The following is a 27,901-nucleotide window of genomic DNA, read 5'->3' as shown; positions in this document are numbered from 1 at the left end:
TGAACGAGTTAGTTTGCATATACTATCTAGAGGCATCGTAAATCCTTTTCCAATAACGGCTGGTCTGAACGAATGGTCTCCGTTTATCGGTGAGCATACAAGAAAAGAAAATTTAACACAGAATTCAGGAAAGTTTCAGAAGACGGTAACTTGACTGCTGACTGCAGACATATGAGTGAGGAGAGACTTTTTGAAATGCTCCACCAATCTACTGTTAAGGAAGTCAAGAAAATAGCTAAAACTATCAATCTTGCATCAAAAGAAAGTAAGTTAGACATTATTTGTAGTATAAGGAAGGCTTTAGCCAAGAACCATAATAATTTCAATAAAATAATGAAGAAAATCTGGGGGTGTTCCGGGGGAATATTAACATCACATTGTCCCCATGGAGTAGTCTACGGAATTAAGTTTGTCCTACGAGCAGAATCGCCTTGAGATTACACAGACATAAGCATGTCAATGAAACATAAGCCAAATATAATAATTGTGGACATGACACACGTTGTTGCAAACTATGGTAACAATTTGCATTATGATGGTCAAACAGAACCAATGTTCTTTCCATTCGAAGGAAGAGAAGCTGATTCTACAGAGGAGAATATTTGGTGTGCAAAAGTTAATACTTTATTAATAGACATGCCATGGCTTAATGGGCTTCGTGCGACGTCGCAAACCGGGCATCCTGTAACTGGACAAAGCAGCACGTACGCGCTTTTCGACCGAAGTCGTTCGGTCTGAAAACAACCAAAGATAGTCTTGGAAGACTGATTATTACAACGCCTAAGTCAAGTGTTGTAGCACAAACGACTGATGAACCCAATGACTGGTGGCTGGAGGAATACCAACTAAGATTACACCATAAAAAGCTTGTAGAAAAGAGACATAATGAGGTAGATAATAGGATTATAAATGCCGCCAACATAATTCTAAAGAGAAACTATCCAGAAACACGTGGATTACAAGACACCATCTATCAACAGCAAATGCACAATTTTGTCAAGACTACACAATATGTTCAGTTTATAAACCTAAGAAACTCGCACTGGATTACAATATCAGACAAGCATTGGTACCAACAACTTACCAATAGTAACGTCGATGTGTACGATAGTTTACAGACATTGAATGCAAGAAATTACCCGTTAGAATTGACTCAGGTGGCATGCAAGTTGATGGAACCCAGCGTTCCCAACATGAATTTTCACGTACATGGTGTACAGCAACAACCTTATGCAAGTAACACTTGTGGCCATTTTTGTGTAGCATTTGCTGCTGCACTGTGTGCAGGAAAAGATCCATCAACACTACGATTTGAAGAAGACGAGAGGGTTGTTAGGCGAAAGCTTGTTGAAGCATTCGAGAAGGGAGATTTGCGTGGATATTTAGAAATTGATAACTGCCACAATGCCCCTGCATCAAGGATGTCCGCAATACCTCTGACAAACTGCTGCAACACACCCATCACTCCACAAGTCAACTGCTTTACATGCCACAAGCCTTATCATAAGGAATGCATAACAAATGCCATGTGCGAAAGATGTACTCATAAAAAGAAAATATATGATCAACAAGAGCGGTTACGAACCGAAGCAAGAAGAGAGACCCACAAGCAAGACCAACAGATGGTTAAGGACATACATTCGCTCTACAACTACATAAACACTATTGTATACTTAGGAAAGTTACCTTAGGCCGAGGATCATGTGTTTCTTGTACCTTTAGGTAATGTTTACGGAGAAACACTTTAATTGCATAAGAATAAAATTGGTTCCTCATATATAATAAATATTAATAGTGAAAATGCTGCAGATTCGACGAGTGAATTGCTTAATACTATGGCTCATGAAATGATCCATATGAAAATTTTTCTTGATGGAATTAGAGATGATCGGCAGCATGGTAAAGTTTTTATGAAAATGGGAAGAACATCAGTAGCCCTGGTAAATTTAAAGGAATACACATTGACAGAATAGTTGCTCACTAATAACATTTGTATAGACACAAAGATTTTGAGAGAAATTTAGCCAAAAAAACAAATCTAATTGAACATAAACCTTACAGAAAATGCGAAGCACTGGCTGTTAATCATATTTTAATATCAACAGAATTATTAGCCCTAAACTATGCCTATTTGGAGTAGGAAATAACGCATTTAAAGCACTAATTAATACTATGTTACAAATATGCAAACACTCGTATACTATTGTAAAATGAGAATAATTAGGCCAAATATTGCACGATCTGTCAATGATATCACTTTGTTTATAGCTGAAAATTAATGATTCGGCGTGTACGTTTGATTTTAAACCATTGAGTTACTATAATAACTCAAGGATTCCATCATGTGGTCGAAATTCCATGTGGAATTACTGCATGTGACGGTAGATTAATACCCGCGGCCTGTGGTCGAAAAAAACAAAAACAAATAAAGAAAAAATAAAAAGGATAAAAAGAAGGAAAAGAAGTGACAACATGTATTAAATGTATTAATAAATATTCTGTACTCTTACTGATGTGGTATAATAATGGCGGTGCCGGTACTATTTTTTTTTGTGGTTTTTATGGTTGAAATTTAATATAATACACTGTAGTTTTTAACGTTAGATAAATGTATAGATTCAGTAAAAATTTACTTCAGAAGTAAATTGGAACCACATCCCTCACTAAATATTTATTATATTTAAAATTAGCTGATAACGGTGTTAATTAATTAATTAATAGAACACCTTTCCACTTCAAATGTACTTGTAAAGTGTTAACATACTAGTACTGTTATTATTATGTACATTTTGTAATGTTTTCAGATTAGAAGTGTGAACTTAATTAAAGTTTTTAAAACAAAAAAAAAGTTTCTTATGTTGTTTTAATGTTTTGCCTTCTCTATATTGTGCAGCTTCCCTATTTTGGACACATCACTTCCCCATTCTGGACAGAAATTTCTCCATTTTAGACAAATCGGATTTCTCTATATTGGATAGCTTCCCCATCTTGGACACAGCACTTCCCCATTCTGGACAGAAATTTCCCCATTCTGGACAAATCGGATTTCTCTATATTGGACAGCTTCCCTATTTTTGACACAGCATTTCCCCATCCTGGACAGAAATTTCCCCATTTTGGACACGATATAGCGCCACCACTTCCCCATCCTGGACAGAAATTTCCCCATTTTGGACACGATATAGCGCCACCACTTCCCCATCCTGGACAGAAATTTCCCCATTTTGGACACGATATAGCGCCACCACTTCCCCATCTTGGACAGAAATTTCCCCATTTTGGACAAATCGGATTTCTCTATATTGGACAGCTTCCCCATCTTGGACACGATTATAGCGCCACCTATCGCTTTTGTCCTTATTCTGGACAAAATATTTCCCCATTCTGGACAGAAATTTCCCCATCTTGGACAAAATTCACCACACCTATTGGGAAGAGCTACGTTTAGGCACGTCAGTTCACCATGGTGCATACAATACTAATGTGCGGTGTTGAGCCCATGGAACTCGCAGGAGCATTTGTTTTTAAAAAAATAGATAAATAAATATTTAAAAGTTAAACTTGAACGAGGAATTGCGCGGTGATGCATTTAAAGGTATTCTATATAGTCTTGTGTTATGTTAATAACTAACATTTCTAACAACTGTAGCCTACACACAATAGAACAAATCCTATCCAGGGATCAGTAGCGTCAGGTTTGGTTGTTGAATAAGTACCAATCTAATAACACTATGAAGTTTGATAACGTCTTTAAATACATTGGTGAATATGGTCTCTATCACAAACTGGTGACATTGTCAATATGCTGTCTTATATTTTTGAATTCGTTTACTAATATATCAACCGTGTTTCTCAGTGGGACTATGGATCACCATTGCAAGTCTCCATATGAAGCTAATTGTAGCGAGCTTTATCTCGGTGACTGCTGGAATACAGACGATAGCATGAGTCTTCCACCAGATGATGAGGGGACACTATTAATCAATGAAGCACAATGTAAAATGTATGCAAATGATACGACTAAACTGATTGATTGTGAACATGGATGGGCTTACGATCGATCACGGTATGATTCCACTATTGTGTCTGAGGTAAGATTGTTTATTTTGTGTTCGTCAAGAGGTAGGACAAAACTCAAGAAAGGAGGATTATGGTTTATAGATAAATAACACCATAAATACATTAAATAGATATAATGTTGAATTGTAGATATAAATGAATGTCAACATTGTTTTTTGCACACTAAGTTGGCTTGTATGTTATTGTATTATCATTATGCTGGTCGAAAAAAAAAATATAGAAATAACATACTAGCCCATATATGGCGTATGTATTAAATATACAAACTGATAAGTTATTACAATATAAACCATTGGCATAAAGACTGGTTGAAGTCACTGTGTCTCCCATAATGCATGCTCTATTGTGTAGAAATAGAGATTAGTTTTAGATTTTAGAAACGGTTGCGTTGGAGTACCTTGTATTCAAAACTGTCATTGTGTATCTGAACAATAAAGTTTAGCTCGTGGTGAATACTTTGTAAAAAAACCTTAAATGAACATCTATTAAAACTGATTTAGTTATAGGCTAGGATAGGTTACAATCAATTATATCATTGTATCATTGTATGAGCAGGGAAGAGTGTAATTAACTCTTCCTTGCTATATGAGCGAGCACAACAGTAGGCCTATATACTTACCGGCCTTTTCAGCACACATTATGTTATAATATACAACATCTAAAATCATTATTTTAAAAATCTATTTAGACAAACCAAAATTAGTTACTGACTGACAGTTCGAAAGGAGCACTGAAACTGTCAGTCAGGTCAGTAACTAATTTTGGTTTGTCAAAATAGATTTTTAAAATATCGTATCTTCAAACCAGATGAACATTTTCAATCTTTCTAAAATCATTGTTACCTATATTTCAGGAGTTGTTCCAATACATCACAACAATGCCTTATAAGTATTTAATTTAACAATAAATATTTATGTAACATGCATTACATTTTGGTAGTTTGACCTGGTGTGTGAAGACAGTTATTTGGTTTCCTTGGCGTCATCCTTGTACCTAGCAGGCTTCTTTGTTGGTTCTATTCTATTCGGACTTCTTTGTGATTTGTAAGTTTTAAATAAATGAAAGAATTCGGTACCTTCATAATAGTATCATGCCATTCAATTTTGGAGGCAATCCGGACCAGGATAACAATTCTGGACCACTTTTTATTATTTTACTAATATTAGGCCGTAACTATACAAGAATAATGTTTATCACGATTCTTGATACTTGTTACTCCTGGTGGATGTTGCAACTCTCTGATTGCTCTTGTTTAAATAATGGTTTTCGCGATTTTCAGCGAGTCTTCTAATTATATGCGATTTTGAGTGTATTCCTTAATCCATGTTTGAGTGTAGTTCAAACTTATAAGTACCGTTCTCTACTCTGCTGCATTTTGTTACACTACTCACATTTTATAAATGTCAATTGTTAGTCTAGGAAGAAGAAAAGGAGTGTTTTTAGGCTTTGCATTGGCTTTATCATTCTCGATGTTATGCAGTCTGTCGAAATCATATGTGATGTATGCGAGTTTCCGCTTCCTGACCGGAATATGTAATACTGGGTTATATTGTTCAGTCTTCACATACGGTAGGATAATATTTTATTAAAGATCATTAAAATTCATATTTTAAACCATTGACCAACTTAACAAATACAATTAAAATGGTATATTCAGAGCTGATGATAGGTATAATACTGCACAGTGTACTAAACATTCACGCAAAATTGAGATTTGAGACAGAAAAAAAAATAAAACGACATAATGAAGGAGCTTTCGATTGACATCATGTTAATGCATTGTGTGCATGCAAGGGCAATATGCATGGGGCCTAGGTTTGTCTCCCTGCTTCAGTATCATGCCTGGTAAAACAACACGCTGTAAATGTCGCGACCTTTCAAGCTAAATTGGTAAATAATATAATCATATTTTAATGTTAAATGTTAAAGTTTCAAACATAATATAATTTTCGTCACGGGCATACAATGAACATTTCCAATATATTTCGTAGACTTCCCGATAATTTAATACCATACAGACAATTTATATTTAAATATTGTTTTTTTCTCTGTTATTATTTTCAGTTACGGAATTAGTTGCTCCATCTAGACGAGCCATGATGTCTACCATTGTGACTATCTATTGGTGCTTTGGCATAATGATGTTAGCTCCGATTGCTTATTTCATTAGATCATGGGACAAGCTTCTCATGACTTTCAGCATTTCCCTTTTCCCTCTGCTGTTGCTTTACTTGTAAGAACCAATATATTATAATTGTATTTTATAAATTAAAAACGGAAAGCTTAAAATGAATGTAAACAGGAAATATAATTAGCTGTTGAAGCTGTAGCCTTTTCTATAGTACAGTAGGGTCATAATGTTAAAATCGTGTAAAATGGTTTTTTTCTTATGAAAAAAAAAAACAACAACTCAAATCCGAAAAACTTAAGACTTTGTTTAGGGAGCAACATGTGATTATTAGCTCTGTGAATTAATTCACTTATGGTAACAATTTCCTATAAATATTTAAAAATGGTCAAACAAAGTTGGTATTATAATATTTGTATGGCTGATAGGTAATATAGTAATTCATTTCTGACTTAATTTGATCATTTTTACAGTTTTATTCCAGAGTCACCTCGGTGGCTTCTTGCCAAAGGGAGAACTGAAGAAGCAAAACTTGTTTTTCAAAAAATTGCAAAAAGAAATAAAGTTGGAGATTTACCGGATGACATATTGGACAATTTAGAAGTTGGATGTGTAAGTTGACATATTTATTTCGCTGACAAAATGTCATCTTATTAGCAGAGGATTCCAAATATATTTTTATTAAAGTAGTAAACAGCCGCCATGTTGAAATCCAATATGACGCCTATTTTAAACACACACACACACACACACACCTTTGGATTTATATACTGTATATATACAGTATATAAACATCACAGGCACAGAATAAATTCTAATCCGCCCGGTGATATAATGAAATTTAATTAATTAGAAACAATAAAAATGACGAAACCTGTGAGAATGAGAGAAAGCCCTAACTGAGATTCGAACCCGGAACCTTCTGCTTGATATGCAGATGTTCTAACCATTAGACCACTGGGGCTTTCATTGTATTGTTCCAATTCGATTGGACAGACTCTCGGTGGGGTATGGCTGAATGTATCTGTACATAGCTGTGCCTACTGTATACTGGTGGATATATATATATTGCTGCTACTAAATTTGTCGAGTAATTGTACGTATCTCCTCCGAAACCGCTGAATGGTACGTGCTCACATTTGGCACACTTATGTTTCTTTTTATCATTGTTGAATGTTTTGATATTAGCCTAATTGTTAAACGACCTTCACATCCAAAATATTTCTTTGTAATAAAATTTATTTTAAATGGAACGCTACAAAAATAATCCTCTGCTTCATCAGAGCATGAATACCTAATAACCAGACAAGAACGTATCTTTATTACGTTTTACTATCAATCCATTTTCATATCACGCAATCCATTTTTCAACAATATAGTAGTATAATAATAACATTTTGATTGAATAGTGAGGGATTAGTTACAGTTTGACTTTGAATAAACCATTGGTAATTTACTGAAAATCCAAAATGAACTTGTGTTATAATACAAACAACATTATTCAATCAAAGAAACGCTCTACTACACATGGGGTGTCATTTAAAGATGTATTGTCCCCCTGACAAATTTTTTTTTTTTAATTTTTGTTGTTGAATATGCCATTTTAATGTCACATAATAGTTATTGACTTCTACCAAATATTGGATCGAAAACAAATTTATTTACCTGAAAAAAATGGCTGCCAGCCAATGGATTTTTGGTTGAATTTAACCATTTATTTTGTCATTTTACAAGTGAAAACATTATTTGTTTCCGTTTTTTTTCTAAGGAAGTGATTCACTTTAATAAAACTACAAAATAACCTATTCAAAGTCTGATTTAATTAATCTTCATTTTTCATGTTTTTGGGGGACAATACATCTTTAACAATTTGCTTGCTCAACAACTGGAGTCTTTGGGCAAGCCTCTTAAAATAGTCTTGCGACCGCCCCTGATAGCTCTATCTATATTTATTTACAGCAATTTGTTGAGGAAACTAAATATATCAATGTAAATAGGTGGTATTAATACAGTTGAGTAGGCCTACGTATCGGCTGGTGGTCTAGAAAAAAATAATCGAATGCTATAGGCCTAATGTAAACTACAGTACATGATACCATAGATATTATAGTGTAATATATTAAATTCACTATAAACCTCTATGATGATGATACACTATACTTCATAGCCACACATAAATATTGTAGGTAACCGCAGAGTTCCATTTTTTTATGTACGTCGGAAGGCTATATACTTTATGCATGCTGACTGCCAGTGATCGAAACAATAGGTACGCGGTTGTCTAGCGGTGTCCTTTGTACGATTCGCTCGTGCCCAAGCTCGCGTCAATATCATGTTACATCCTGGGACCAAAAATTCGTATTATTTTTCAGGTGAAAATCGGCAACCAATTCATTTGTTTAACAATAAGGTATGAGTTATTCACGAACGAGTTTACGAATTTTTCAATTTACAAATAACCTTTTGTATTGTGGTGCACGTATTTGGAGGATTTTCAGAGATGAGGGTGGTGAGGTATTGGGGATGTCGGGGATGGGGGTTCGCAGTCGGTTAAGGGGGGAGGGTGGTGTGGTTCGCTGTAAAGGGGGGTTTGTCCGAACCATAAACCTTCCCCCCCCCCCCCCTAGGCCTGTTGTGAAATATAGTTCTCTGTGCCCTGGGGACCTGTGAATACCTAGACCACGCCCTTAGTTATGTAGCATGCACCTAGCCCATCAAACAATTATTACTCAATAAACATTAAGCTATATGCTTTGTAATTAGTGGTAATATGTAGGCCTACACACATATATAAGTTGTATTGGTAGTATAATAATTATACATCAAATCAATAGTTTTCATACAATAATATCGTGGATTTATATAGTGCCTAATGTTGTGAAACCTCTAAGCGCTGAACATTATTACCCCAGTCATTTTTGTGGATCAAACGCGTATGGAAACATCAAAAATTGAAATGACACATGAAATAAATAATGTCATATTGCAGTTTTTGGTATCAGCATCAGGGAGATGTTTACATCTCCCTGGTATCATCTTCATCTGCATCAAAGTTGCTATTGAATTGAATTTTACCTGTTTGGTGACCAAGTCAACAACTTTCTTGGCTTATATTATAATGCTGTTTCTATTCTATGAGCATAACAAGGACATTCAATATTGTGCCAACATTACAAGAATGAAGAACCAACAGTTAAAGATACAAACTTGCCACCACTACCAGTGGCCGGTAAACAAGCTTTGCTCTTATGGTCATCCACACCAGCATTTGTTATAAATCTTTATTATGAATTTGAAATGGTGAATAAATTAATAATTGGTACTTAATTACAGTATTTAAATTTCTACAACAAGCAGTATTTAACTTCCTTGGCAAAAAAATGTCAGGAAATGGAATCGAAACTTTGAATGAAGGTGGAGCATTACATCTATTAGGGGCCTATTACTTTGCCATCATTAAAAAATGATTGTGTTTTAAGACAGAAGAAGCAATATAGTGGAAAAATCTGTAGTTAAAGAAAACATTGGGGAGCAAATTGCAACATCTTCAATGGCATTTTGAATGTGAAACGATCTGTACTTGCAAAGAAACAAAGGGATGAATTATGAATGAGAGATAATATACAAGACTTCAAAATGGTAAATGGCGGCCTTTTTAATTTATGCTAATGAACCCACTTCCCGATGTCCGATTTTGGTAAACTTTGGATATGATGATAATTTGGACCATATCAACCAGACAAAACAAAAGAAATTCTGTTGCAATTAATTTTTCTAGGTGCAACCATACTTTTACTGGACTATGGTATAAAAATCATTTTTAACTTTTTTTTTTTTAAAGTCAAGTTATAAGCCAAAATACGTTTAAAATGATGGCGGCCATCTTGGATTTCAACATGGTGGATGAAATAGAATATTTACAACTTTAATAACAATATATTTGGAATCCTCAATATCACAAACATAGGTATAGACACAATTTTTAACTTTCTATGTTAATTAAAAGTCAAGTTATAAGCCAAAATGCGTTTAAAATGATGGCAGCCATCTTGGATTTCAACATGGCGGCCGAAAAAGAATATTTACAACTTTAATAACAATATATTTGGAATCCTCAGTATCACAAACATAGGTATAGAAACCATTTTTAACTTGCTACGTCAATTAAAAGTCAAGTTATAAGCCAAAATACGTTTAAAATGGCGGCCATCTTGGATTTCAACATGGCGGCTGAAATAGAATATTTACAACTTTAATAACAATATATTTGGAATCCTCAGTATCGCAAACATAGGTATAGAAACCATGTTTAACTTGCTACGTCACTTAAAAGTCAAGTTATAAGCCAAAATACGTTTAAAATGGCGGCCATCTTGGATTTCAACATGGCGGCTGAAATAAAATATTTACAACTTTAATAACAATATATTTGGAATCCTCAGTATCACAAACATAGGTATAGAAACTTGCTACGTCACTTAAAAGTCAAGTTATAAGCCAAAATAAGTCTGAAATGGCGGCCATTTTGTTTTTCACATTTTAAGGGTGAAGATCTAAAAATTGAGCCGGGTAAACAGCAGATTTGAATTCAGCACCCCAAAATTACTCTAAAACACATATTTTTTTCGCTTTTAACACGAATCACGCATCTTATTAGAGTGGAAATATGACTATCTGGACTAGTCACGCATGGATTTTTATTATAGGATTCAAGTGAAAGTACCAAGACTAGTCCGTTGATTATACTTCGATATCCACAGATGAGAAGAAAAACTGTTTACATCACATACAGTTGGTACGACACATTTCTTGTTTATTTGTGTATTAAAACTATTTTCATTTATTCCGCTCTAAAACTCTGTGACCGAAAAAGTAAAAAGGGTAAAAGTGTAATGTCATGTCATTACAGCCACATCAGATATAGGTTTTTGATATATTCCAACTAAAACTAAATTTTGCTTAAACTAATGTTTAAAATAGGTTTGCCGTTAACCTTGCCTACTATGGTTTGACGTATGGTGTTGAGGGTCTAAACGTCGACGTATACATTGGAACTTTCTTGGGTGGTGTTACCGAGTTGTTGGCCTACCTGTTCACTTGGTTCTTTATTCAGAAGCTGGGCAGACGATGTTCACTAGCAGGTACCCTTGTTGCTGGTGGTGTTGCTTGTTTCATCAATATATGGATTCGTAAGTCTAGATTCGGTCCACATCGATGCGCATGCTCTATTGAAACTTTTCGATGTAAAAAAAAATTCAAACTTTTGTTTGGAAACTCAGTTTGCCATTGTTTGTTAGAACGTTGTGCTTAAAGATATATTGTCTCCCTAAAAAAAAAATTTCACATTTTTTGTTGAATATGCCATTTTATTGTAATAGTTATTCACTTTGAGCAAAACAGATTTACCTGAAAAAATGTGATTTAAAGCAACAAATTCTTAAATTGTCTGTCAGGTAATGGTTTTTGGTTAAAATTAAACGTTTTTTTTGTCTCTTTATAAGTGAAATAATTTTTTATTTTGATTTGTTTTTTACAGAAGTGAATAACTTTATTAAAACTGCAAAATGAACTATTTAAAGTCTGATTTTATTTTTTATTATTTTTCATGTTTTTGGAGGACAATACATCTTTAATGGAAGCTGTACATTTGAAAATCTCATGTCGTGTGAACCTCAAATGGACAGTAACAACCTTCCCAAATATGGTGGTTGGTGGTTGCGTCTTATGGTACTGTGTACTTTGTACTAGTCCATGATTGCCTGGGTACGAAAGTTTGGGGTGGGGTTCAATTATACTGAATTGAATCAACAATGAATTCCAAATAGTGTCCCAATTTAGCTTAAATTAGTGTGTTGGATTATAATCGAGCATACGGTACTATATACTGACAATCAGAATTCGACCTTCTGTTTTGATATGCTACAATTATTACTAAACTATTTATTTTTAACAATGTATTTTTCAATCGGGTCGATTCGAATTTTCAATTATTAATGAGCAACGTGTTGCTTTTATGAGGCCATTTTAGAGTAATAATAATTATGTTTGTACATTTTCAGCGGTAACACTGGTGGCTTTCAGAACATCTTTAGCAATGATTGGCAAGTTTTTTATTACATCTGCATTTGGAATTGTTTATATATATACTGTTGAACTTTTTCCAACGAACATTAGGCAAGTTAAATACATTTACTTTACAGTAATACTATATGATAAGTTCGTAAAATAATATTAATATGTTCCTGAATGTTGTCTGGTCTGTGTAAATGGTCTGTAAAATACAAAATAACAAGCACCCGCTTCTTTTGCTGCCATTGTAACTTGTGTCAATACATGTCACATATTGACTGAAACGTAATTGTAACGTGTTTACAGGACCACCGGATTAGGAATATGCTCCCTCTTTTCACGAGTGGCTGGGATGCTTGCCCCTCAGATTCTTTTTTTCGAAAAAGTATGGGCACCTCTGCCACTGGTGGCGTTCAGTTTTACGTCAGTGACTTCTGGACTGGTGGCACTACTTCTGCCTGAAACTCTAAATGTGCCACTTCCGCAGACTATAGAAGAAGCTGAAATGATTACGAGGTAAGAACAGTACTTAAGCGTGGTTCCCACTAGCGACGCTAGGTTCTTTACTTTTACGTTTAAACATATTTCTCCGCATCTTTTAGTCTATTACCGATGACACGCCGTTTTCTTGTTTCAGGAAAAACAACATAAGAGGGAATAAAGATTTTGAAAGTCTTCAGATGCAAGCAGCCAATACTTAAGAATAAACTAAATTAGAAATTTGTTATTGGAATAGTGATTAAATCGGTTTGTTTTGGTTCTCATGCTAGGTTTAGTTAAATTCGTTTGGGTTTGGGTTGTATCTAGATATTTAAATCGCCGTGAAACTAAGCAATGTGGTCTAAACATGTTATGTATAGAAGGGAATATGTCAAATAAAAAACATTAACACGTTGTAATAACATGTTGTAGCTAATTAAGAAATAACCCTACCAGGTTTACATTTATGTTATATAATATAATTTTTGTTTTAATATAATAATGATACTAATGACATTTTAATTTTATTTTTAATTTTAGAAATAGTATTTAAAAAATTAATTTAAATAACATAAACGGAGAAATAAAGTAGAATGTATACAATGAATCACTTACAATTTCACATTTTTAGACTTTCTTTAAATCTTCGACTCGCCAGAAAAATATAATAATAATAAATACTTCAAATTTACATCTCGAAGTCTTTTCCGAAACGAAAGTTTGTTCATCTTTCAGTCTAACTTTAACGACAAACTAAATTGTGTCATCCTTTTCGAACATGATATCTATTCTACAGAATGAACAGTGGGGTTAGCGTCTGCTGGGCACTGTGTGTGGTGTAACGATCACGAAAATCAGAAGTATCAGCATTGTTTTTTTTGCATATATTTATAATTTCATTTAATATTTATATAGCTTGATTACAAGTGAGTTCTAAATTATCGAAAAGTTTTGCATTAGGCCTTTTTTTAACTACGGAAAACAATCATGTGAAAGACTTCATCCTCAAGAGGAGATTTTCACACGCGAAAAAAGAAAGCTTCTCTAACACTACTCTGAAACCATCTCATGTCTTCTGTCATCCTATTTGCTTGCTCCATAGATTCAAACACATCTGTTATAGTCTTTCCATTTGCATCTTGGTCTTCCTCTTCTTCTCTTCCCTGGAATATAAGCCTCCAACCCTGGAATATTGTTCAGCTTCATCAATATTGTTTTCTAAAATCATGATTTTTTTCTTCAAGGCTTGCTATCTTATCGTTAGTCTTGTTAATGTCAAAGTGTAAAGAATCTCTAATCTCTTTTTTTTAAATTTTCATTTTAGGCAAATTGCCAAGGATAACCACAAGATAATTTATTCACTATCCTTCTCAAAGGTGGAAATCCCATTCACAAGACAAACATATACACAAGATGCTCTACATAAACACAGACTTATTATTACAAGTCTTTGGGAGTGGAGTTGCAAATTGTCATGAAAATAAATCCTGACATATGACAGGACTTGAACCCAGGACCCTTGGATTGGTAGCCAAGCATCATAACCACCAAGCCACAACTCCACTCCGCATGCCACAACTCCACTCCCCAAGCCACAACTCCACTCCATCAGTGAGCTTACCAATTAGATGTTCTTGCACGGAATTTGATACAGCTGCAGCAATGTTCTTCATAAATGAAGAGTCAGGTGCTAAGCATTTCGTAAGCTCTAAGTCGATCAATTCTTTAATTTCTGTTTTGTCAGTAGGCCTAAATGGTTTCAGCTTTTTCCAGATCCGCCGGATTCGGCTACGTTTTCTTTTTTTTCGAATCTTTAGGAGTCGGTTTTTTCTTACTACCACCAGCCATCAGCAGTTTAATTGTACTAATTAATGGGCAGGTGGACGGCTTGAGTGTAGTAATCTGAATGGTTTGTTACCTAACAATAGGAGACGGGAGAGCTACGTTTAGGCACATCCATTCACCATGGTGCATACAATACTAATGTGCGGTGTTGAGCCCATGAGACTCGCAGGAGCATTTGTTTTCAAAAAAATAGTACAATATTTAACATAACAACATATTTAAACTTGAACGAGGAATTGCGCGGTGATGCATTTAATGGTATTCTATATAGTCTTGTGTTATCTATATATAAATTATGGTTAATTCTGACATAGGCGAGCACAATGCAAAAACTTCGGTACAAATCTCCGCCTTGGATACCTACCTTATCTATCTCAGATGTACCGCGAAACGTAGATTTGATAACATTAATGTGCAGTTCGACGTATTTTTCCATATTTCTATCTTAGCAAGATATTATAAAGAGTTTTTTAACAATATTTATGATTTCAACAGTAGATTTTCTACTCAATTTCAATTCTTGACGGTCAAGTTATTTCCGGGTTTATGATAAGTTCACCTTGCAGCAACTTGGTTTCAACTATTTTCTCTCTTTTATACACAAGGAAGCAGTTAAAATAATAGATTTGACCCTAAAGGTGACTGGAAACAGGCACTTTCCATCAATCAATACAGTGTCCCTTTGGAAGACGGAAGACAGATACTATAGTAGGACTGGAGCTTAAGTTGGCCATTAGTCATAGCCATTTTAGTTTTTTGTTTATTTTAAGAACGGACCGCGCGTGTGAAAGGTACAGTAGTTAAAAAATAAAAATTATACTGCAAATTAATAAAGATCAAATTAAATATACGCCATAAAGAATCGGAATATATTGTGGGGAATAGTATTATAAAATTACATAGGGAGATTTGATGATAAGACATTAATCGAGTGAAATCCCGATAGCTGAGTTTTATTAAGTAAGCTGGCAGGAATAACTGTAGGCTATCTGTGTCCTGTTAGGACCGAGATGTCTGCCCATGTTGCAAGCCGTAATGTCTTCTTTCTTGGGCCGAAATGGCCCACTCTGTCACGGCAGTTAGTTTCAAAAGATGTTTAAATTAAATAATGTATTAATACTTATTAGGATGATATTTATTTGAATAAACGCCTCTCCAATAAAACATCACTTTGAATAATAATCACCACCCCCCCCCCCACCCCCGCCAACCCAACTATCTAATAAACGTCCATCCCATCCACATTTATAATAACACAATTATACTATTTGTAGTAGAATTCATCGCACTGTTATCTACAATTTATCAAGCATTTGTTATTCTTTTTTACCACTTTTCATATCTATTAGATAGAGGATTTCATTTGATTATAAATGTTACCATATTATTAAAACTAAAAAATTTCCTTTTTTTTTTTTAATAAGCCCCTCCCTCAAATGAACTCCGCCTCCCCACCTCCGCCCTATAAGGGCCCTACCAAATAATAAAGACTATACTTAAAATGTTATTAATCATCTAAGACACTGTGAAACAGAATAGTTTAGTTTTACGAATGTCAAGCATTTTCAATATTGGTAACCGACAGAAAACGTAAAAGAAGAACATTATCATTCCGAGAACCATCGTCTACACTTCCTAGAGGGGGAGCGAGCGAAGCGAGCTCACCCTCTAGTGTTAATAACTAACATTTGTAACAACTGTAGCCTACACACAACAGAACCAATCCTATCCAGGGATCAGTAGCGTCAGGATTGGTTGTTGAATAAGTACCAATCTAATAACACTATGAAGTTTGATAACGTCTTTAAATACATTGGTGAATATGGTCTCTATCACAAACTGGTGACATTGTCAATATGCTGTCTTATATTTTTAAATTCGCTTACTAATATATCAACCGTGTTTATCAGTGGGACTATGGATCACCATTGCAAGCCTCCATATGAAGCTAATTGTAGCGAACTTTATCTCGGTCATTGCTGGAATACAAACGATAACATGAGTCTTCCACCAGATGATGAGAGGACACTATTAATCAATGAAGCACAATGTAAAATGTATGCAAATGATACGACTGAACTGATTGATTGTGAACATGGATGGGCTTACGATCGATCACGGTATGATTCCACTATTGTGTCTGAGGTAAGATTGTTTATTTTGTGTTCGTCAAGAGGTAGGACAAAACTCAAGAAAAGAGGATTATGTTTTATAGATAAAAAACACCATAAATACATTAAATAGATATAATGTTGAATTGTAGATATAAATGAATGTCAACATTGTTTTTTTGCACACACTAAGTTGGCTTGTATGTTATTGTATTATCTTTATGCTGGTCGAAAAACAAACTATAGAAATAACATACTAGCCCATATGGCGTATGTATTAAATATACAAACTGATAAGTTATTACAATATTAACTATTGGCATAAAGACTGGTTGAAGTCACTGTGTCTCCCATAATGCATGCTCTATTGTGTAGAAATAGAGATTAGTTTTAGATTTTAGAAACGGTTGCGTTGGAGTACCTTGTATTCAAAACTGTCATTGTGTACATGAACAATAAAGTTTAGCTCGTGGTGAATACTTTGTAAAAAAACATTAAATGAACATCTATTAAAACTGATTTAGTTATAGGCTAGGATAGGTTACAATCAATTTTATCATTGTATCATTGTATGAGCAGGGAAGAGTGTAATTAACTCTTGCTTGCTATATGAGCGAGCACAACAGTAGGCCTATATACTTACCGGCCTTTTCAGCACACATTATGTTATAATATACAACATCTAAAATCATTATTTTAAAAATCTATTTAGACAAACCAAAATTAGTTACTGACCTGACTGACAGTTCGAAAAGAGCATTGAAACTGTCAGTCAGGTCAGTAACTAATTTTGGTTTGTCAAAATAGATTTTTAAAATATCGTATCTTCAAACCAGATGAATATTTTCAATCTTTCTAAAAAAATCATTGTTACCTATATTTCAGGAGTTGTTTCAATACATCACAACAATGCCTTATAAGTATTTAATTTAACAATAAATATTTATATAACATGCATTACATTTTGGTAGTTTGACCTGGTGTGTGAAGACAGTTATTTTGTTTCCTTGGCGTCATCCTTGTACCTAGCAGGCGTCTTTTTTGGTTCTATTCTATTCGGACTTCTTTGTGATTTGTAAGTTTTAAATAAATGAAAGGATTCGGTACCTTCATAATAGTATCATGCCATTCAATTTTGGAGGCAATCCGGACCAGGATAACAATTCTGGACCACTTTTTATTATTTTACTAATATTAGGCCGTAACTATACAAGAATAATGTTTATCATGATTCTTGATACTTGTTACTCCTGGTGGATGTTGCAACTCTCTGATCGCTCTTGTTTAAATAATGGTTTTCGCGATTTTCAGCGAGTCTTCTAATTATATGCGATTTTGAGTCTATTCCTTAATCCATGTTTGAGTGTAGTTCAAACTTATAAATACCGTACTCTTCGACTGCTGCATTTTTTTACACTACTCACATTTTATAAATTTCAATTGTTAGTCTAGGAAGAAGAAAAGGAGTGTTTTTAGGCTTTGCATTGGCTTTATCATTCTCGATGTTATGCAGTCTGTCGAAATCATATGTGATGTATGCGAGTTTCCGCTTCCTGACCGGAATATGTAATATTGGGTTATATTTTTCAGTCTTCACATACGGTAGGATAATATTTGATTAAAGATCATTAAAATTCATATTTTAAACCATTGACCAACTTAACAAATACAATTAAAATGGTATATTCAGAGCTGATGATAGGTATAATACTGCACAGTGTACTAAACATTCACGCAAAATTGAGACTTAATAGAACGACATAATGAAGAAGCTTTCGATTGACATCATGTTAATGCATTGTGTGCATGCAAGGGCAATATGCATGGGGCCTAGGTTTGTCTCCCTGCTTCAGTATAATGCCTGGTAAAACAACACGCTGTAAATGTCGCGACCTTTCAAGCTAAAGTGGTAAATAATATAATCATATTTTAATGTTAAATGTTAAAGTTTCAAACATAATATAATTTTCGTCACGGGCATACAATGAACATTTCCAATATATTTCGTACACTGTCCCGATAATTTAATACCATACAGACAATTTATATTTAAATATTGTTTTTTCTCTGTTATTATTTTCAGTTACGGAATTAGTTGCTCCATCAAGACGAGCCATGATGTCTACCATTGTGACTATCTATTGGTGCTTTGGCATAATGATGTTAGCTCCGATTGCTTATTTCATTAGATCATGGGACAAGCTTCTCATGACTTTCAGAATTTCCCTTTCCCCTCTGCTGTTGCTTTACTTGTAAGAACCAATATATTATAATTGTATTTTATAAATTAAAAACGGAAAGCTTAAAATGAATGTAAACAGGAAATATAATTAGCTGTTGAAGCTGTAGCCTTTTCTATAGTACAGTAGGGTCATAATGTTAAAATCGTGTAAAAATGTAAAAACAACTCAAATCCGAAAAACTTAAGACTTTGTTTAGGGAGCAACATGTGATTATTAGCTCTGTTAATTAATTCACTTATGGTAACAATTTCGTATAAATATTAAAAAATGGTCAAACAAAGTTGGTATTATAATATTTGTATGGCTGATAGGTTATATAGTAATTCATTTCTAACTTAATTTGATTATTTTTACAGTTTTATTCCAGAGTCACCTCGGTGGCTTCTTGCCAAAGAGAGAACTGAAGAAGCAAAACTTGTTATTCAAAAAATTGCAAAAAGAAATAAAGTTGGAGATTTACCGGATGACATATTGGACAATTTAGAAGTTGGATGTGTAAGTTGACATATTTATTTCGCTGACAAAATGTCATCTTATTAGCAGAGTCTAAGACGCGTTCATACCGTAAACACGGAATGAACAAGAACCAAAGATTATGAGCGTAACATAAAACAAAATGTTACGTAAAACGCATGGATTTTTATTATAGGATTCAAGTGAAAGTACCAAGACTAGTCCGTTGATTATACTTCGATATCCACAGATGAGAAGAAAAACTGTTTACATCACATACAGTTGGTACGACACATTTCTTGTTTATTTGTGTATTAAAACTATTCATGTATTCCGCTCTAAAACTCTGTGACCGAAAAAGTTAAAAAGGTAAAAGTGTAATGTCATGTCATTACAGCCACATCAGATATATGTTTTTGATAGATTCCAACTAAAACTAAATTTTGCTTAAACTAATGTTTAAAATAGGTTTGCCGTTAACCTTGCCTACTTTGGTTTGACGTATGGTGTTGAGGGTCTAAACGTCGACGTATACATTGGAACTTTCTTGGGTGGTGTTACCGAGTTGTTGGCCTACTTGTTCACTTGGTTCTTTATTCAGAAGCTGGGCAGACGATGTTCACTAGCAGGTACCCTTGTTGCTGGTGGTGTTGCTTGTTTCATCAATATATGGATTCGTAAGTCTAGATTCGGTCCACATCGATTCGCATGCTCTATTGAAACTTTTCAAGTCTGTCAAGTAACACCACCAGAGCGCGCTCGATGTAAAAAAAACTTTTGTTTGGAAACTCAGTTTGCCATTGTTTGTAGAACGTTGTGCTTAAAGATATATTGTCCCCCTAAAAAAAAAATTGTTTCACATTTTTTGTTGAATATGCCATTTTATTGTAATGTTATTCACTTTGAGCAAAACAGATTTACCTGAAAAAATGTTATTTAAAGCAAAAAATTCTTAAATTGTCTGTCAGGTAATGGTTTTTGGTTAAAATTAAACGTTTTTTTTGTCTCTTTATAAGTGAAATAATTTTTTATTTTGATTTTTTTTTTACAGAAGTGAATAACTTTATTAAAACTGCAAAATGAACTATTTAAAGTCTGATTTTATTATTTATTATTTTTCATGTTTTTGGAGGACAATACATCTTTAATGGAAGCTGTACATTTGAAAATCTCATGTCGTGTGAACCTCAAATGGACAGTAACAACCTTCCCAAATATGGTGGTTGGTGGTTGCGTCTTATGGTACTGTGTACTTTGTACTAGTCCATGATTGCCTGGGTACGAAAGTTTGGGGTGGGGTTCAATTATACTGAATTGAATCAACAATGAATTCCAAATAAATTAGTGTGTTGGATTATAATCGAGCATACGGTACTATATACTGACAAATCAGAATTCGACCTTCTGTTTTGATATGCTACAATTATTACTAAACTAATTATTTTTAACAATGTATTTTTTTTAATCGGGTCGATTCGAATTTTCAATTATTAATGAGCAACGTGTTGCTTTTATGAGGCCATTTTAGAGTAATAATAATTATGTTTGTACATTTTCAGCGGTAACACTGGTGGCTTTCAGAACATTTTTAGCAATGATTGGCAAGTTTTTTATTACATCTGCATTTGGAATTGTTTATATATATACTGTTGAACTTTTTCCAACGAACATTAGGCAAGTTAAATACATTTTACTTTACAGTAATACTATATGATAAGTTCGTAAAATAATATTAATATGTTCCTGAATGTTGTCTGGTCTGTGTAAATGGTCTGTACAATACAAAATAACAAGCACCCGCTTCTTTTGCTGCCATTGTAACTTGTGTCAATACATGTCGCATATTGACTGAAACGTAATTGTATACGTGTTTACAGGACCACCGGTTTAGGAATATGCTCCCTCTTTTCACGAGTGGCTGGGATGCTTGCCCCTCAGATTCTTTTTCTCGAAAAAGTATGGGCACCTCTGCCACTGGTGGCGTTCAGTTTTACGTCAGTGACTTCTGGACTGGTGGCACTACTTCTGCCTGAAACTCTAAATGTGCCACTTCCGCAGACTATAGAAGAAGCTGAAATGATTACGAGGTAAGAACAGTACTTAAGCGTGGTTTCCACTAGCGACGCTAGGTTCTTTACTTTTACGTTTAAACATATTTCTCCGCATCTTTTAGTCTATTACCGATGACACGCCGTTTTCTTGTTTCAGGAAAAACAACATAAGAGGAAATAAAGATTTTGAAAGTCTTCAGATGCAAGCAGCCAATACTTAAGAATAAACTAAATTAGAAATTTGTTATTGGAATAGTGATTAAATCGGTTTGTTTTGGTTCTCATGCTAGGTTTAGTTAAATTCGTTTGGGTTTGGGTTGTATCTAGATATTTAAATCGCCGTGAAACTAAGCAATGTGGTCTAAACATGTTATGTAGGCCTATAGAAGGGAATATGTCAAATAAAAAACATTAACACGTTGTAATAACATGTTGTAGCTAATTAAGAAATAACCCTACCAGGTTTACATTTATGTTATATAATATAATTTTTGTTTTAATATAATAATGATACTAATGACATTTAAATTTTATTTTTAATTTTAGAAATAGTATTTAAAAAATTAATTTAAATAACATAAACGGAGAAATAAAGTAGAATCTATACAATGAATTACTTACAATTTCACATTTTTAGACTTTCTTTAAATCTTCGACTCGCCAGAAAAATATAATAATAATAAATACTTCAAATTTACATCTCGAAGTCTTTTCCGAAACGAAAGTTTGTTCATCTTTCAGTCTAACTTTAACGACAAACTAAATTGTGTCATCCTTTTCGAACATGATATCTATTCTACAGAATGAACAGTGGGGTTAGCGTCTGCTGGGCACTGTGTGTGGTGTAACGATCACGAAAATCAGAAGTATCAGCATTGTTTTTTTTTTCATATATTTATAATTTCATTTAATATTTATATAGCTTGATTACAAGTGAGCTCTAAATTATCGAAAGGTTTTGCATTGGGCCTTTTTTTAACTACGGACAACAATTATGTGAAAGACTTCATCCTCAAGAGGAGATTTTCACACGCGAAAAAAGAAAGCTTCTCTAACACTACTCTGAAATCATCTCCTGTCTTCTGTCATCCTACTTGCTTGCTCCATAGATTCAAACACATCTGTTATAGTCTTTCCATTTGAATCTTGGTCTTCGTCTTCTTCTCTTCCCTGGAATATAAGCCTCCAACACTGTCTTCTCCATTCCATCTTACATCCGCTTAATGTGACCAAAATAGCACAATTTCTGCTTTTTAACACACTGCAGCAACCAATCATTTGATACACCAAGCTCCTCTCTTATGCTATCATTTTTTCATTCATTCATTTTATTGTTTTACATAAAATAAGTAAAATATAAGACAAAGACAAGACAAAGAAAAATAACAAATCTGGTTAATTATTTGTTTATGTGTGGAAACTCTAATAAGCCAAACAGGGCTTTAAGGCTGAGTATTCCAAAATACATCACATTGTACATGGTAACGTACAATTGCTTTCTAAAAAAAAGAACAACAAAGATTTGGTTGAATATCAATAGAAGGAAAAGTAGGATATACATTCCATAGGAGCAAACTTATTAACTATCTAAAGAATATTGATGGATTATTATTTTGTATTTTTTTTTTTAAAGAAAGTAAGGTCGGTGATAATTTAATGTTTAAAATTAAATTATTCCATAAAAATGGTCCGTTAAAAATGAAAGAATTTTTCTGCTGTAGTGTACTTTTCATAAATAAAATGTTTCCGGGTAGATGACCTGGTGTTATAAGAATGAAGCTGACTAACCATTGTAAACAACGAGTTTACACACAGCACACAGTTTATTCAGAGTATACATATTTAACAATACATATTATTTATTTCTACTGATACTGTACAAACAATGCTAAATACTACTAAAGCTTAATAATAAACTACATTTTGGCCTCTTGGGGGCTACCACTCATATGACATCGCTGTATTAAAGGTCCAGTGTGTTGTCACAGGATCCAGTAAATCAAATGGTTGTTATTAAGTATATCGGTATAAGGATGTAAGTGACATCCGTTAGGTAAATTGTGGAATTTGAAGGCAAAATAATTGCCCAGAATTATACCAGCCAAATGAGCGAATAACATGAGTAACATATGAGTAGCGCCTGTGTTGAGTTAGGTGTTGGATGATGCCGGGGGATGGTTGGGTGGGAAGATTGAAAAGTTTGTACAACTATCGAACGGCTAATTTAACAATGAAGTGTGCTAGTGTGCATCTTAGTAAAGAACTAAAAACACTCTGAATTCCCATTGGTTGCCAATTAGAAATTAGCCTATCCTACATTTTTGTGGTTCCACTATTATATATACCCGTTGCTCTATAGAAATACATTGTCAATTACTGTGGTTGGAACTTTGATAAAGTGTCTCCCTTGACTAACATTCACGTTTTACTTACCTGTAGAAACAATATACCATTCATCCTAACACTTCTATTACTCTGAAATCTACCCCCATTTATATACCACATCCTTAGTTAAAAGAAAGTACTTGTGCTGTGTATAGGCCTAAACTATAATTTATTACTTTAAATTTCCTTTAAAATGAGAAGAGAGTTGGTTATTAATAACACGAAACATAAATACAAGCGTTTGCAGTTTGTTAATATCGAATATGTTTAAAGTGTTTAGCTGATGGAATCATTGCTTTGTATGGGATCTTGGGGGTTCTCCCGTGCAAATCCTTAGACCCTTCTTTTAAAGCTTAAAGAGACAGTGAATTTTGGATGTTGATGGACTATTCCTAGGATTAGTCTGCAAAATGTTGTTAGAAATTGAAGCCCAAGCAATATTACAGTAGGATAAATATGGTAAAATAGAGTGTTGTAAAGCAAAAATAAAATATTGTATGGAAGAATATATTTTAATTTACCTAAAACACCAACAGAACAGAATCTATTAGGCTAGTATTTGTTGAGTTAAGCCGAGTAATATCAATATATAAAGGGGAGATATTGGGGTTTTGTACATCGAAAATCATCATCTGAGAGTTTATTGAAAGGAAATAAACAGTTGATACATGATATGCAAATCCAGTCAGTATATCCGGGAAGACAGTGAACATGCACAGAATTATTACAAACATCACACTCACATTAGCTATATTTTGCTTATCTATGGGTTTGTCATATAAAGAACATATAATTTATAATGTAGGAACAACTTGACATGATTACTTGCATATCTATGTTTGGGTCTAAATAATCAAGTACATTTCTGTAAGGCATAACAAAAAAAAGGTGAAACATAAGAAAAGACTTGTATTGTAAAAACAAAATAAAGTTTCCAACTTGTATCGCCTTATTTAAATGTCAACCAGCTCACACTGTTAGTTATAGAATGTTAATCATTGTTATTAATTTATAGTTCAAGCTTTTAAATTGTTTAGGTTCCGAGATAGATATAGTTGATTACTGGTGGTTAGTTTTTTTATGCCGTTGGTAAGAATACAAATCTTGCCGTCAAGTGTCCATGTAGGTTTAATCATGGAAATCCATGATTTAATGTACTTCGCATATTTTGGTTTTTATGACTCGTAATAGCTCCGAGTGTTTCAGGGTCAGATGCTCATGTATGAAGTATTTAGTCCCTTTAAATTGCTTCTTTGCATTAAATACTTCTCTTCTTTTGTTGTAGTTTGAGAATTTAATAATAACACGTCTAGGTTTGTTAGCGTCTGAGCCCTTACTTTGTCCTAGTCTATGAGTTCTATCTATGTCGGCAATTCCAACGTTGACATTAAGCTTTTCTTGAAGCAGATTGATAATCTTGGTATCCGTGCACTCGTTGCTTGATTCGGAAACGCCGTGAAGAATTAGGCAATTACGCCTGGAATATTGTTCAGCTTCATCAATATTGTTTTCTAAAATCATGCTTTTTTCTTCAAGGCTTGCTATCTTATCGTTAGTCTTGTTAATATCACAGTGTAAAGAATCTCTAATCTCTTTTTTTTAAATTTTCATTTTAGGCAAATTGCCAAGGATAACCACAAGATAATTCATTCACTATCCTTCTCAAAGGTGGAAATCCCATTCACAAGACAAACATATACACAAGATGCTCTACATAAACACAGACTTATTATTACAAGTCTTTGGGAGTGGAGTTGCAAATTGTCATGAAAAAAAATCCTGACATATGACAGGACTAGAACCCAGGACCCTTGGATTGGTAGCCAAGCATCATAACCACCAAGCCACAACTCCACTCCGCATGCCACAACTCCACTCCCCAAGCCACAACTCCACTCCATCAGTGAGCTTACCAATTAAGATGTTCTTGCACGGAATTTGATACAGCTGCAGCAATGTTCTTCATAAATGTAGAGTCAGGTGCTAAGTATTTCGTAAGCTCTAAGTCGATCAATTCTTTAATTTCTGTTTTGTCAGTAGGCCTAAATGGTTTCAGCTTTTTCCAGATCCGCCGGATTCAGCTACGTTTTCTTTTTTTTCGAATCTTTAAGAGTCGGTTTTTTCTTACTACCACCAGCCATCAGCAGTGTAATTGTAATAATTAATGGGCAGGTGGACGGCTTGAGTGTAGTAATCTGAATGGTTTGTTACCTAACAATAGGAGACGGGAGAGCTACGTTTAGGCACATCCATTCAACATGGTGCATACAATACTAATGTGCGGTGTTGAGCCCATGGGACTCGCAGGAGCATTTGTTTTCAAAAAAATAGTACAATATTTAACAGTTAAACTTGAACGAGGAATTGCGCGGTGATGCATTTAATGGTATTCTATATAGTCTTGTGTTATCTATATATAAATTATGGTTAATTCTGACATAGGCGAGCACAATGCAAAAACTTCGGTACAAATCTCCGCCTTGGATACCTACCTTATCTATCTCAGATGTACCGCGAAACGTAGATTTGATAACATTAATGTGCAGTTCGACGTATTTTTCCCTATTTCTATCTTAGCAAGATATTATAAAGAGTTTTTTAACAACATTTATGATTTCAACAGTAGATTTTCTACTCAATTTCAATTCTTGGCGGTCAAGTTATTTCCGGGTTTATGATAAGTTCACCTTGCAGCAACTTGGTTTCAACTATTTTCTCTCTTTTATACACAAGGGAGCAGTTAAAATAATAGATTTGACCCTAAAGGTGACTGGAAACAGGCACTTTCCATCAATCAATACAGTGTCCCTTTGGAAGACGGAAGAAAAACAGATACTATAGTAGGACTGGAGCTTAAGTTGGCCATTAGTCATAGCCATTTTAGTTTTTTGTTTATTTTAGGAACGGACCGCGCGTGTGAAAGGTACAGTAGTTAAAAAATAAAAATTATACTGCAAATTAATAAAGATCAAATTAAATATACGCCATAAAGAATCGGAATATATTGTGGGGAATAGTATTATAAAATTACATAGGGAGATTTGATGATAAGACATTAATCGAGTGAAATCCCGATAGCTGAGTTTTATTAAGTAAGCTGGCAGGAATAACTGTAGGCTATCTGTGTCCTGTTAGGACCGAGATGTCTGCCCATGTTGCAAGCCGTAATGTCTTCTTTCTTGGGCCGAAATGGCCCACTCTGTCACGGCAGTTAGTTTCAAAAGATGTTTAAATTAAATAATGTATTAATACTTATTAGGATGATATTTATTTGAATAAACGCCTCTCCAATAAAACATCACTTTGAATAATAATCACCACCCCCACCCCCCCCCCCCCCCGCCAACCCAACTATCTAATAAACGTCCATCCCATCCACATTTATAATAACACAATTATACTATTTGTAGTAGAATTCATCGCACTGTTATCTACAATTTACCAAGCATTTGTTATTCTTTTTTACCACTTTTCATATCTATTAGATAGAGGATTTCATTTGATTATAAATGTTACCATATTATTAAAACTAAAAAATTTCCTTTTTTTTTTTTTCGAATAAGCCCCTCCCTCAAATGAACTCCGCCTCCCCACCTCCGCCCTATAAGGGCCCTACCAAATAATAAAGACTATACTTAAAATGTTATTAATCATCTAAGACACTGTGAAACAGAATAGTTTAGTTTTACGAATGTCAAGCATTTTCAATAATGGTAACCGACAGAAAACGTAAAAGAAGAACATTATCATTCCGAGAACCATCGTCTACACTTCCTAGAGGGGGAGCGAGCGAAGCGAGCTCACCCTCTAGTGTTAATAACTAACATTTGAAACAACTGTAGCCTACACACAACAGAACCAATCCTATCCAGGGATCAGTAGCGTCAGGTTTGGTTGTTGAATAAGTACCAATCTAATAACACTATGAAGTTTGATAACGTCTTTAAATACATTGGTGAATATGGTCTCTATCACAAACTGGTGACATTGTCAATATGCTGTCTTATATTTTTGAATTCGTTTACTAATATATCAACCGTGTTTATCAGTGGGACT

At 34.1% G+C, this 27,901-nt stretch overlaps 1 protein-coding gene across 1 annotated transcript; it reads left to right on the top strand.

The window, feature by feature from the left end:
* Positions 1–3,863: 3,863 nt before the first annotated feature.
* Positions 3,864–12,978, top strand: LOC144834640 (organic cation transporter protein-like). The gene is made up of 8 exons (XM_078689526.1): positions 3,864–4,091; positions 5,020–5,123; positions 6,682–6,820; positions 10,915–11,003; positions 11,189–11,397; positions 12,268–12,382; positions 12,584–12,793; positions 12,915–12,978. Exons 1-8 carry the CDS (start codon positions 3,864–3,866, stop codon positions 12,976–12,978), a joined length of 1,158 nt encoding a protein of 385 aa, XP_078545652.1.
* Positions 12,979–27,901: the final 14,923 nt, after the last annotated feature.

The sequence above is a fragment of the Antedon bifida genome, chromosome 1, assembly GCF_963402885.1.
Source record: "Antedon bifida chromosome 1, ecAntBifi1.1, whole genome shotgun sequence".
Classification (NCBI taxonomy): domain Eukaryota; kingdom Metazoa; phylum Echinodermata; class Crinoidea; order Comatulida; family Antedonidae; genus Antedon; species Antedon bifida.
Note: the sequence above shows the minus strand (reverse complement) of the source record. Positions and strands in the feature narration are given on the sequence as shown.

What these genes read in the sequence shown, in the direction of transcription:
- LOC144834640 (XM_078689526.1), top strand. Translation starts at nt 3,864, where the DNA reads ATGGATCACCATTGCAAGTCTCCATATGAAGCTAATTGTAGCGAGCTT. An exon ending in ATTCCACTATTGTGTCTGAG is followed by an intron (nt 4,092 to 5,019) that starts GTAAGATTGTTT and finishes ACATTTTGGTAG; the next exon opens with TTTGACCTGGTGTGTGAAGA. An exon ending in TTCGGACTTCTTTGTGATTT is followed by an intron (nt 5,124 to 6,681) that starts GTAAGTTTTAAA and finishes TCATTTTTACAG; the next exon opens with TTTTATTCCAGAGTCACCTC.